Below are 14,033 nucleotides of genomic sequence, written 5' to 3' on the forward strand. Positions count from 1 at the left end.
GCGTGGTGATACGTCCTTGGCTAGGTTAGATGGGGCCAGACCCCTGAAAGTCTGGGGGACCAACCCAGCACCTGGGTAAGACTGAGTCTTAGGCCTCAGAGTGGAAAAACAGCCTAGCAGGGGGCACAGGCCGAGGGGTGAATCCGCCTCTCCGGAATGCAGTGGGCATTTGCCTGGGAGGGACGGGAGAAATCTCCAGTGATGTGGTCACGGAAGGGGACTTAGTGCGCTGGAAATGGCGTGCTAAACCCAGCAGCTCAAATCTCAAACAGCTCTTGGTCAAGGGGTGGGACTGGTGAGCGAGCTGCATATAGCCGCCTCTTTCCCCCCCCCCCCCCGCCCCCTCCCCCCCCCCCCCCCCCCCCCGCCCCCTCCCAGTGCCAGAGGTGTCGGTTGGGGGAAACAGACAGGCCCCACTTTTCACTCTCTTACTACAAAATACGGCTGAAGACAAAGAGAGTGATACGGTGCATTCGGAGCATGATGCTCCTACTATGACCAAAGAATTCGATGAGGAAATGTCCGTTGTGGTTCGTCATGTGCACTTTCTTCCTCTCTTTGAGTGAAGTGTGTGGCATGGGATAATAAGTGCAGAGCAGGAGGCAATAGCAACTTAGGCATTAGGCCATGCTCGCCTTGAAGGTAAATACAGTGAAGTTGTAGCGGAAAGCGAAAGACTACCAAAAGAAGTACAGAAACCTGCGAGAATATATGAGGCTGTTACTGCTGCACAAACTACTAGACAAACAGCACAGGTTATCAAGAAGAATGTCGGAAAAACTGTCCTGACTGTGTTTCTCAAATCTAAATGTGGGAAGGACATCAAAATGGCCAAAGAGTTGTCCTCACTGTGTTAATGTGTATGTTGTCTCTCTTTGGGTTTATACTCTTTTCAAAATTCTAAGAATGTATTAATAGTAGAAGTTAACATTCAGGAGGATTCTGATAAATTAATGAATAATGTCAAGATAAAAGAACACTTCAATTGCCAAAAACCTAAAACGATGCCCCTTTATGATGATGTCTTACGTGCCAACATATATGACGCAGGACGACATAGTCGACTATGTCTATACACAAAATTTTGAAGATAAAATGGCTGTCAGACTTATAGAAAAATTTAAGCTAAGATTTAAAACTGGTCCACGAGACCGACCTACAGTGCACCATGTGGCTGAGGTTGCTCCAGACTTAAGAAAAACAATTATATGCGTAGTTCTGTCTCCATAAAGAACTATACCGCCGTGGCAAAGTGTACAAAATGCCAGGACTATGGTCACGTAGCCAAATATTACGAAATAAGAAACCCAGTTTGTGCACACTGTGGCGAGGACAGTCATGTGAAAAAGAAATGTCCGAAGGAGTCCTCTCAGCAGATCTGCATCCCATGCAAGTATAGAAAAAGAACATATCACACTCCTGGAAAGGAGTATAATACATACAAAACACTTTTACTACGACAAATACAGCAGTCTGACTATGGAGAATCACAGTAAAGGCGCTAAAAAGAAAGCACACAAATCTCCAAGTAAAGTAGCGAGGGATGCGGCACGGTGGCAGAGGCTGTGCAACATTTTTTTCTGTTGCAGGGATGGAAACTTCCCAGCAGACGGGTGTGGCCGCTGGGACGTTGGGTGGAGAAGAGGAGGCTGCGGCCGTGTTTGCTGCAGTGGCGGTGCCTAGGTCCCGGCAGGAAGAAGCAGAGCCATTGCCGGTCGAGGTGGAAAAGCTGGAAGCGACGCCCGGGATGTCTAAGGAATTAGAAGACACTGGGGCTGTGGTTTCTGTGGTTCCGGTGTCAAAATTCAAAAAAGAGAGAAGGAATTTGGTATGGGCTGCTGCGAATAGCAGTAGATGGGACTTGGTTGATGTAGATGTTGAACGGCTAATGACTGGTGTAGAGACTTTACAGTTGTTTACTGGAGGAACCTTGAGGAATAGTATCTACAGTTGAGTAGATCTGGCTACAAATGTAAATTCATATAGTGCTTTCCCACCAGGGAATGTATATAACATTTGCGAAGAAACAGATTATCAAGATTGGAAGAGCTATCATTTTTAATAGTGACTCTGAGGCAAATTGTTCGAGTTGGGTATCCAAATGGCAGAAAGATTACCTTTCCATCTCTGGAGGATGCAGACTGTATCCTCTTGGCATCGGCAAAAATACCTTTTGAGTATGCAGAGTTTTTACTTTTAGTGCATAAAATGTGCAAAAGATGAGGAAGGGTATTAGACATTGAAAAACTATATAAAGAAATGGTGGTGATGTATGGAAGGATTGGTTTCGACCCTTCCCAGAAATGGCCAGATAGTCATTATTACACTAGACACCCATGACAGGTGTTAAAAGCTCTCAAATAAATGCAATGCGTAGCTTAACAGTTACACAAGAACTGAGGAAAACGAAGCCGATATCATCCTGATGCGGGAACCACATTCTTCCTCTGGCAGGCTCAAGTAATAAACACTGGAGACAATCCAATGACCGCATTAGTAATAATTGACAAATTAATCCAAACAGTCATAGATCAACAACGTACTTCACACATAATGGCTGTGGAAGTTAATCTGATGAATACCAATTGGTATTTAGTAAATATTTGCTGTCAGTTTAGAGAACATATAACCCCATTTCTAGACCATCTATCTCAGGTTGTGAGCAGATTAGAAGAGAAGTTGGTGATAATAGCAATGGACAGTAATTCCAAATCACCACTGTGGTACAGTCAGCCACAAGACCCTCATGGCACATTTGCAGGTGGAGAACCTGCCGGGTAATCCACCAACCTATAGAAGCAGAGCAGGAGTTGCATCAGATATAGATGTAACCCTAACCACTGAGAATGTTAGAAATAGTGGCAAACTGGCGTGTATTAGATGGACTGACCACAAGTGACCACAACCTAATTGAATTTTCAGTTGTATTGGGAGGACAACAAATGACTGATAACTGGATCTTACAGTTAGACTATGGGAGAGCCAACTGGGACCTGCTAGAGGAGGAGTGTTCTCCTCCAGAGCTGGCTGAACAAGATTTTGATGTGGATCAGGCAGTTGAGGCATTAGTTGCCTCTATAAAGGCAGCTGTCGCCATAGCAGTACCAACAAAGAGAAGGTATATCCGCAGAGCAACTGCTCCATTGACTCTGGAGCTGTCTCGGATCCAACAGTCTATGAGAAAGGCTTGGCACCATTACCAAAGGGCCTTCATCCAGGAATAATTACAGCAGACTAAAAAGGGCGTTTCATGACCCTCTGACCAACCACCAAAACAAAAGTTGGGAGGACTTTGTCAGTGCACATTTGGTGCTTGACCCATGCGGACTCCCGAGTGTAACTCTTGAATGTAATGGATGTCTGTTGTGTATTGGCAAATTAAATGCGCTTGCTGAAACCTATGTGGCGGAAAGTCAGCTGCGGGGTTACGGATAGCCTCCGTGAGGGGGCGATGGTCTGTGAAAATGGTTATATTCCTTTCTTCGATGTCTGTGCAGAAATATTTTACAGCTTTATAAACTACAAGACAATTCTCTGTCAAATGCTGACCATTTACGTCGAGCTGTAGATAGTTTTTTGGAAAAGAAACAGAGTGGTTGTGTCGTGTCATTGACATGCGGTTGGAGGTCTGCACCGATTGCAAAATCACTTGCGTCCGCTGTGGTAGAGATGCAGGCATCTGGCAAAGGGTGGGCGAGATTGACACCACATGCTAACGTTGATTTAAGGTCTTCAAAAGCTCTCACCATGTTGTCAGACCACTGCACTCGGCGACTGCGCGAGGTTTGTTTCCCGACCAGTGCATCAGTCAAAGGGGCTTGAATTGCTGCTGCCATTGGCAGGTTACGATGGTAGAAATTGACAGTTCCTAAAAACCGGCTTAATTCACGAAACAACACTGCATTCGCGATCTACCTCTCCCTGTCAACCCGCTCCTGCAGGGGGCTTATACCATCTGAAGAGACGGTGTACCCCAAAAAAGTGACAGCAGTGAAGCAGAGTTGTGACTTGTCATTATTGATCTCATCTCCGATACGTGTCAATAAGTCCTGTATCGAAACATGACGACGCGTCGTCGTTTCATGATTCGAGGGTCAGCAACTGATAAAAAAAAAAGGGGCCCCCCCAAGGTCGCGATGGCGGCGTCACTGTCCCGCTGAGATAATTTGTCCTTTTAGGACAATTATCTGAGCAAGCACCCACACCGGCAAAAGGTTGCCCGACACGTGCTGTTCGATAACATTATGTATATAAAAGATTCAGTATATAAGGGGGCATGAAATTGTTGTCTTCACAGTATGTCCTCTGAATCCACAGCGAGAACGTCTATTGTCTCTGACGAGCTGTCAGAAACAGTAAGTACATTTCTGTATAATGGACACTTTATACAAACTTGCACGAATTGCCGTTTGTGGAAGACTTCAAAATGCCTTGGATATTTATCAATTGGAGTTACCACGAACTATACGAGAAGATATTTTATTGGAATTCCATTATTCAAAATTCAATTTCATGTTAAATTCATATAGACTGCCAGAATGTTATATATTTGATAGAAGTGAAAATGTTCCCATGATTAATGAAATTGTAAATGATGCAGTAGAAGCTTCTTCAAAAATAAGAGCGGGAATTCCAGTTCCGTGGCAAACACTCACTTCGATTACAATGTCTTTTTTTGATATTACTGCATTCTGGCAAAGTAGATTTAAAATTAAAATGTTTTTTTATGAAGTTACTTATAAACAATTCGTATTTACTATTTGTGAGAATTGCTTATACAAATTATCAGATTCATGGCAAAACCAGCAACTACAACCACTTCTAATTGATATGAAAATTAATATGGTAACCAAGGCACCATATTTTTCATATGGTGTAACTTGTCAGCCACATATTAAACAATATAGCCATTGGTGCATGTTCTATGCAAATAGTCCATTATTCAGAAGTGTACGTTGTGGTGGCTCGTTAAGCCAAGTATCTGATTCAGAAGAAGACGATGCTGATTTGGCTGATATGTTACTTGCAGAGCTGTAATGGAGACCCTGGCCGACATCTTCCAATCCATCTTCAAGCTGGTTCAAGCACACATGACGAATCCAACGCTGAAAATCTTTATTTGGATAGCTACGAGATTACACTGCCAGTTGGGAGCAATCGATGGACCCTTAGGGACATACATATTCACCATTTTGAATTGTTTGACGAACATCGAAGATTCCTGTTCACAATTATCATTTGGTTGCCAGAACTTTTGCGAATATCTGACATCTCAGAAAGATGGTATTACACTGATGTCATTGTCATCAGAGGACCGGACGAGGTTGATGAATTTAGTAGACGAATTGCTTCTATCACATCAGTCTACCCTGGAGAAATTATCCTATGGAAACATGATGACGACCACATCCACCTCGTCCACGATTTCACATATTCCTCTAGACGATGTAGATGCCAATTTAGGGTTGACCCATTTATTGCCACCAGAATTAAGAAATGTCCTCGACGAAGGCGAGCAATCACAGCCATGTCCAACCTCGACTGGTTCAATATACTCATATATTTCTTCCTGCAAAAAAGGCCAAGTCGGGGACAAGTTTGGATTAGAGGAACCCATAAGAGAGTGCCTGGTGAGTTTGAAATTGTACAATGGGTCAGTTTCATCGAGGGATCCCTCTCAGTATTGGAAAGGGAAAACCCTCGAATTAATGATCAGTTGCAACAAGAACTCACCAGAGATGGCTCACGTAAGTGGCCTCATACAAAGTGCAAGCCAATCTCTGACTACCAAAGGTGCAACCCTGAAACGACGGCAAAAAAGGTACTTTCCATATTAATGTCATACAATTGCATACCGCCAGAAAATTTAGTCAATGTAATACCATCTGCTCATCCATATTTTATTAATTTGATTGACCCTAAATTCAAACGATTTTTCGGTATGGGTTTAGAACTGTAAAAACATAAATGAATTGGATTTACATGGTATAGAAAATTTATTGTGTTCTGGTTCTGAAGATAATATTTTTTATTCTCATTCAACAAATGTTTGGGAGTATTATTATACTCTTCAAGATTCTCTTTCTTGGCTAAATAAAATTTTATTATTTCAATGTGAAGATGATACTGACGAGGTTACGAAATTTTTAACTAATCTTGTATCTTGGATTAATAAGAAAGGATTGTATCAATGGCAAGAATGTGAAGGTAAAAATATATATGTACCAAATAAAAAGTTAAACACATTATGTATTGTTGGTCCACCAAATAGTGGCAAAAATTGGTTTTTTGATTGTATAATTTAACTTGGTTTAAATGTTGGCCACATTGGACAAAGATGCTGTTAATAGACGTGTCATTGTTGGTAATGAAATTTCTTTAGAGGAGGGTGCAATTGAGGATTTCAAAAAAGTGTGCGAAGGAATTGCATGTAACATTAGAGTGAAGTACAAAGGAGACGCTATATTGAGACGTACTCCGTTACTGTTAATTTCAATCTCATAACCAGTTATTTGTTCTCACCCAGATTTTAAAGATATTCGTGTACGTACAATTAGGTGGAGAAAGTTTGATGAATTAAAAAATGCTTGTAAAAAACCATATCCTCTGGCTTTCTTTCAGTTACTTCAAATGTATAATATTGATTATTATATAAAAGATAAGAATCTGTACAATGTATATTTTATTGTCAATTATTACAACAAATAAAAATAAAGTATAATTGTTACATTTCAAATTACACTTGTTTAATTTCGTATTGACCCTTATAAACAGATGATTCCTCATTCCTTTTTACATTAGACATATAAATCATATCAGATACTTGAACATTTGATACAGTTGCTCTAGGGTAATGTGTCTCTAGACCATCTGCATAAACTGAACATTCTGCAATAACTTCAAACAACATTTGAGTATCAGTATATTTTGTAACATCACTATTTAAACTGCTTGTGCTTAAAGCATATGTAGGATTAATGCCTACATGTAGGCTCGGTTGAACATTTGTATCATGAAGTCTAATATTATATCCCGCAGAAGCAATATCAGCTTTTTCTATTAAATTATTATATCCCGATGCTTCTGCATGTGTGACGGGACTAACAGCTCCCACTAATTTTCTTTAATCCCCTTTGAACCAGCAAGAATGGAAGAACAAACTATCACATGACATAAAAGGATTACAGTGCTTATCAGCATTAATATTATACCTTTGAATTACATTTTGAGCAGTACTTGTAATAGGAAAAATATCGACATTAGCTACTTTTGGAATTTTCAGAAAACCTAATGTTGGTGTATAAGTATAGTCAACAATAACACTTCCTGTTCATGCATCTGCATCTACTTCAGAAACACAAGACTGTACACATTTCCAACCCCAATTATGTAAACCCTTATCTTTTGAGCTAGAAACACATGCATAATAATATTTCAAATTAATGGGTTGTCCAAATTGGTGTGCAGGTACTTTAGTAAGAAAGTCTGCTTCATCATTTCGATAACCATACCATGACTTCCAAATGGAATCAAACTGTCGTTTATGATCTATGGCAGTTGTTTCCATAGGTGCATTTGCAGTAAATGCTGTAGGCTTTACATTAATACCCGGTATTTTCAAATTAATACATACACTTGTAATCATATTCTTATTTTGATTTAATGTTGCAAGTTCTGTATCACTTGAATTAGTCAGAAAAGCAATTCTAGGATTACGTGCAATTACTTTTACAGAACAATAAACAATTCTACTACCATTAGGTAATAAATCGAATTCAGAAGGTGTCGTATACAAAAATGGCCGATCAACGGGAATTTCTGCCAAAGGAGTAACCATACATACTGCCTTTTCATGTTCAATCACTTTATATGCTAAACCATATGTGAAAAATCTATGAACTTTGCGATATCTTGTAATATGTAATATTACCGGTATCTAATATAGAAGGAGCAGGTAATGGATCAACACGAGTATTAGGAGAATCACACAGTACGTTAGCAGATGGTGTGCTGCAGTGCCTGTTAACGTTTTTTTTTTTTTTTTTTTTTTCTTAGATCCACCAGATTGACCTGCTGCAGCCTGTCGTTTACCTGAATCTACCTGCATTGGCGAACTCATACCTTCGTCACTGTCAGAATATGGTACTAAACATTGTGGTTCAGAATGTTGTTGTGTTTCTTCTGGTCCTTGTTCGTCTTCTTCGCTATCTGATACTTCGTGGTCGACGTGATGTTCGTCTACAGAACTTGTTCCAGTGGCTGAACCAGATGTTGATGGGCGGTCGTGATCTATAGGCAAACCACGGTGAACACGAGACATTAGCCATTGTTCATAGGCATACCGTTTCTGGCCTTCATGCATAAACTCCCAATTAGACCGTTCCGACGGTGGAATTTCATAATTCTGAAGGCAAGAAACGTTACAATTAAAAAATGAAACCAAAAAATTATCATAAACAACAAAATTTATATGTTTTGGCATTCGGTTGTTTCGGGTACAAAGTTTTTCCAATACGTTGTTCAACAGCTGTCTTCAATTTCATGCCGTACTTTCCCACAAATGAATGCCAATTTCGTGTATGACTCCAGTCAATTGCGAAATCAATTATAGCTTTTGCATCCAACTGTTGAACTCGTTGTCTAAACTCCTCTTCTGTAAATGGTCGTTCTCTTGCTTCCTTTAGCAGTTTATCGTATCCTACGTCGTGCTCTTTAGCAATGGCATCTGCTCCACTGCGCTGTGCGTCTATATTTATAGGATTTCCCGGTCCTACGTAATCACTACCGGGTAAAGTATATCCTTTATTCTGTACACGTTCAACTATTTTTTTAACGCCGTAAGCAGCACCTGCGACGGCAGCAGGTGTCGCGCCAGCCGCTATCGCTATCTGCCCTGAAGTTGTAACACCAGCTGTGCTAATTGCGGCCCCGTCCGTGACACTCTCAGATAACATGGGCACTGTTTCGCTAGCGGTTGCTATATCTGCACTCTGATGACCTCGACCACGATTTCGTGATCTATTTGGGCGGCGCCGTCGCACTCCAAGATTACTTTCTTCTGGCCTTGTTTCAGGCACCCGTTCAAATTCAACTGTTTCACCACTCGTATCCAAATCGTCGAATGTTGGTTCAGAGGACATACTGTGAAGACAAGAATTTCATGCCCCTTATGTACTGAATCTTTTATATACATTACGTTATCTAACAGCACGTGTCGGACAACCTTTTGCTGGCGTGGGTGCTTGCTCAGATAATTGTCCTAAAAGGACAAATTATCTCGGCGGGACAGTGATGCCGCCATCGTGACAGTGACGCCGCCATCGCGACCTTGGGGGGCCCCTTTTTTTTATCAGTTGCTGACCCTCATGAATCGAAACATGACGCGTCGTTGTTTCATGATTCGAGGGTCAGCAACTGTCCTCCCTGTCGGAGGGGGAAAAAATTAGTATGTCGTAGAGATATGCGTAGAAATATATGCAGTCAAACAGAAGTGACTCTATAAAACGCTGCCAAGTTTGGGCTGCGTTTTTGAGACCATAAGGCATGTAACAAAATTCGTACAGGCCGAAAGGTGTGATCACTGCTGTCTTTGGTATGTCACTCTGTTCCATTAGTTGTTGTTGTCGTTGTTGTTGTTGTTGTTGTTGTTGTGGTCTTCAGTCCTGAGACTGGTTTGATGCAGCTCTCCATGCTACTCTATCCTGTGCAAGCTTCATCTCCTCTCAGTACCTACTACAGCCTACATCCTTCTGAATCTGCTTAGTGTATTCATCTCTTGGTCTCCCTCTACGATTTTTACCCTCCACACTGCCCTCCAATACTAAATTGGTGATCCCTTCATGCCTCAACACATGTCCTACCAACCGATCCCTTCTTCTAGTCAAGTTGTGCCACAAACTTCTCTTCTCCCCAATCCTATTCAATACTTCCTCATTAGTTATGTGATCTACCGATCTAATCTTAAGCATTCTTCTGTAGCACCACATTTCAAAAGCTTCTATTCTCTTCTTGTCTAAACTATTTATCGTCCATGTTTCACTTCCATACATGGCTACACTCCATACAGATACTTTCAGAAACGACTTCCTGACACTTAAATCAATACTCTTCTTCAGAAACGCTTTCCGTGCCATTGCCAGAGTGCATTTTATATTCTCTCTACTTCGACCATCATCAGTTATTTTGCTCCCCAAATAGCAAAACTCCTTTACTACTTTAAGTGTCTCATTCCCTCAGCATCGCCCGACTTAATTTGACTACATTCCATTATCCTCGTTTTGCTTTTGTTGATGTTCATCTTATATCCTCCTTTCAAGACACTGTCCTTTCAGTTCAACTGCTCTTCCAAGTCCTTTGCTGTCTCTGAGGTTCGCCGATGACATTGTAATTCTGTCAGTTTTTATTTCTTCTCGATCGATTTTAATTCCTACTCCGAATTTTTCTTGTTTCATTTACTGCTTGCTCAATATAGAGATTGAATAACATCGGGGAGAGGCTACAACCCTGTCTCACTCCCTTCCCAACCACTGCTAACCTTTCGTGTCCCTCGACTCGTATAACTGCCATCTGGTTCCTGTACAAATTGTAAATAGCCTTTTGCTCCCTGTATTTTACCCTTGCCACCTTTGGAATACTCTCTTTCAAATTCTAGTCAACATTGTCAAAAGATTTCTCTTAAGTCTACAAATGCTAGAAACGTAGGTTTGCCTTCCCTTAATCTTTCTTCTAAGATCTGTCGTAGGGTCAGTATTGCCTCACATGTTCCAACATTTCTACGGAATCCAAACTGATCTTCACCGAGGTCAGCTTCTACCAGTTTTTCCATTCGTCTGTAAAGAATTCGCATTAGTGTTTGGTATTTGTTACTTATTAAACTGGTAGTTCGGTAATTTTCACATCTGTCAACACGTGCTTTCTTTGGGATCGGAATTATTATATTCTTCCTGAAGTCTGAGGGTATTTCGCCTGTCTCATACATCTTGCTCACCAGATGGTAGAGTTTTGTCAGGCCTGGCTCTCCCAAAGCTGTCAGTAGTTCTAATGGAATGTTGTCTACTCCCAGGGCCTTGTTACGACACAGGTATTTCAGTGCTCTGTCAAACTCTTCACGCTGTATCGTATCTCCTATTTCATCTTCATCTACCTCCATTTGCATTTCCCACAAGTTCATCGCCCTTGTATAGAGCCTCTATATACTCCTTCCACCTTTCTGCTTTCCCTGTTTTGCTTAGGACGGGTCTTCCATGTGAGTTCTTGATATTCGTCATACAAGTGGTTCTCTTTTCTCCAAATGTTTCTTTAATTTTCCTGTAGGCAGTATCTATCTTAACCCTCACGAGATAAGCCTCTACATCCTTACATTTGTCCTCTATCCATTTTGCACTTCCTGTCGATCTCATTTTTGAGACGTTTGTATTCCTTTTTGCCTGCTTCATTTACTGCATTTTTATATTTTCTCCTTTCATCAATTAAATTCAATATGTCTTCTGGTACCCAAGGATTTCTAATAGCCCTCGTCTTTTTACCTACTTGATCCTCTGCTTCCTTCACTATTTCATCCCTCAAAGCTACCCATTCTTCTTCTAGTCTATTTCTTCCCCCCATTCATGTCAATGTTCCCTTATGCTCTCCGTGAAACTCTGCACAACATCTGGTTATTTCAGTTTATCCAGGTCTCATCTCCTTAAATTACCACCTTTTTGCAGTTTCTTCAGTTTCAATCTGCAGTTCATAACCAATAGATTGTGGTCAGAATCCACATCTGCCCCTGGAAATGTCTTACAATTTAAAACCTGGTCCCTAAATCTCTGTCTTACCATTCCATAATCTATCTGAAATCTTTTAGTATCTCCAGGGTTCTTCCATGTATACAACCTTCTTTTATGATTCTTGAACCAAGTGTTAGCTATGATTAAGTTATGCTCTGTGCAAAATTCTACCAGGCACCTTCGTCTTTCATTTCTTATCCCCAATCCATATTCACCTACTACGTTTCCTTCTCTTCCTTTTCCTACTGTCGAATTCCAGTCACCCATGACTATTAAATTTTCGTCTCCCTTCACTACCTGAATAATTTCTTTTATCTTGTCATACATTTCATCAATTTCTTCATCATCTGCAGAGCTAGTTGGCATATAAACTTGTACTACTGCAGTAGGTGTGGGCTTCGTATCTATCTTGGCCACAATAATGCGTTCACTATGCTGTTTGTAGTAGCTTACCCGCACTCCTATTTTTTTTATTCATTATTAAACCTACTCCAGCATTACCCCTATTTTATTTTGTAATTATAACCCTGTAATCACCTGACCAAAAGTCTTGTTCCTCCTGCCACCGAACTTCACTAAGTACCACTATATCTAACTTAAGCCTATCCATTTCCTGTTTTAAATTTTCTAACCTACCTGCCCGATTAAGGGATCTGACATTCCACGCTCCGACCCGTAGAATGACAGTTTTGTTTCTCCTGATAACGACATCCTCCTAAGTAGTCCCCACCCGGAGATCCGAATGGGGGACTATTTTACCTCTGGAATGTTTTACCCAAGAGGACGCAATCATCCTTTAATCATACAGTAAAGTTGCATGCCCTCAGGAAAAATTACAGCTGTAGTTTCCCCTTGCTTTCAGCCATTCGCAGTACCAACACAGCAAGGCCGTTTTGGTTAGTGTCACAGGTCCGGATCAGTCAATCATCCAGACTGTTGCCCCTGCAACTACTGAAAAGGCTGCTGCCCCTTTTTATGAACCACATGTTTGTCTGGCCTCTCAACAGATACCCCTCCTTTGTGGTTGCACCTACAGTACGGCTCTCTCTATCGTTGAGGCACCCAAGCCTCCCCACCAACGGGAAGGTCCATGGTTTATTGGGGGGGGGGGGGGGGGGGGGGTTGCATTGGTATCTGTAAATATGCCTTGCGGCAGTCCAAGACACTGAAGATGTGTGCTCCATTAAGTACCGGGTGATCAAAAAGTCAGTATAAATTTGAAAACTGAATAAATCACGGAATAATGTAGATAGCGAGGTACAAATTGACACTCATGCTTGGAATGACATGTATATTTTTGGTACTAATAAAACCCCATAAGTTCAAAAAATATCAGACAGATGGCACTTCATCTGATCAGAACAGCAATAATTGTCTTATTTTGTTATGCTAAAGCAAAAATGATGTTCTTTACAGGAAATGCTCAATATGTCCACCATCATTCCTCAACAATAGCTGTAGTCAAGGAATAATGTTGTGAACAGGACTGTAAAGCTTGTCCGGAGTTATGCTGAGGCGTTGGCGTCGGATGTTGTCTTTCAGCATCCCTAGAGATGTCGGTTGATCACGATACACTTGCGACTTCAGGCAACCCCAAAGCCAATAATTGCACGGACTGAGGTCTGGGGACCCGGGAGGCCAAGTATGACGAAAGTGGCGGCTGAGAACACAATCATCACCAAACGACGCGCGCAAGAGATCTTTCATCTGTTGGACATTTTGTGAACTTTGATACACATGCTTGGAATGGCACAGGATTTTACCTCTCTGTCTACATTATTCCGGGGTTTATTAAGTTTTCAAATTTATACTGGCTTTTTGATCACTCTGTACTTGTGCAATGTTATGTATGTGAGGTATCAGATAATTGTCTAATACCGACCGCGCATTGAGGCAAAGATAGTCGCCGCAGAGGCGCAATGTGCTGTCCATTTTGGGGACTTAATGTATGGGCGAGGACCAGTTACTGTCCTACAGGCAGGTATTGGTCACACATCGGAGTTCCTCCACTGCGGCTTTAGCAAGGCATAGCTTATGTGGTGGCAGTCGGCGTGCTTTATGACGCACTGGTCCATCTGTCGTGACAACTTTGTGTGTCGTGCCATTCGTGATAGTGTTCAGCTCGGCTGGCGAGCTCGCTCGGGGGCCGTCGTGAACGGGAATCGGTAGCACACAGGAGTCACTAAACTGATGTGCCGGGGAAGATGTCTGCGTCAGTGGTGACGAAGTTCCACGAGGCACGTCTCCGGTGAGGGCTTGTGTAGC

The 14,033-nt window shown here is 41.6% G+C and overlaps 1 protein-coding gene across 2 annotated transcripts; it reads left to right on the forward strand.

Annotated features, from left to right (window-relative positions):
• The first annotated feature begins 1,395 nt into the window (after nt 1-1,395).
• On the forward strand, nt 1,396-6,325 carry LOC124719069. Of its 2 annotated transcripts, none has more exons than XM_047244750.1 (2): nt 1,396-1,828; nt 5,030-6,325. In XM_047244750.1, the coding sequence occupies exons 1-2, from the start codon at nt 1,544-1,546 to the stop codon at nt 5,957-5,959; spliced, it is 1,215 nt and encodes a 404-aa protein (XP_047100706.1). In that variant the 5' UTR covers nt 1,396-1,543; the 3' UTR covers nt 5,960-6,325. The 2 variants fall into 2 exon arrangements, with proteins under 2 accessions (XP_047100706.1, XP_047100707.1); XM_047244751.1 differs by lacking the exon at nt 1,396-1,828 and adding an exon at nt 2,401-4,355.
• The last annotated feature ends 7,708 nt before the right edge of the window (nt 6,326-14,033 follow it).

This window comes from Schistocerca piceifrons, chromosome 10, assembly GCF_021461385.2.
Source record: "Schistocerca piceifrons isolate TAMUIC-IGC-003096 chromosome 10, iqSchPice1.1, whole genome shotgun sequence".
Classification (NCBI taxonomy): Eukaryota; Metazoa; Arthropoda; class Insecta; order Orthoptera; family Acrididae; genus Schistocerca; species Schistocerca piceifrons.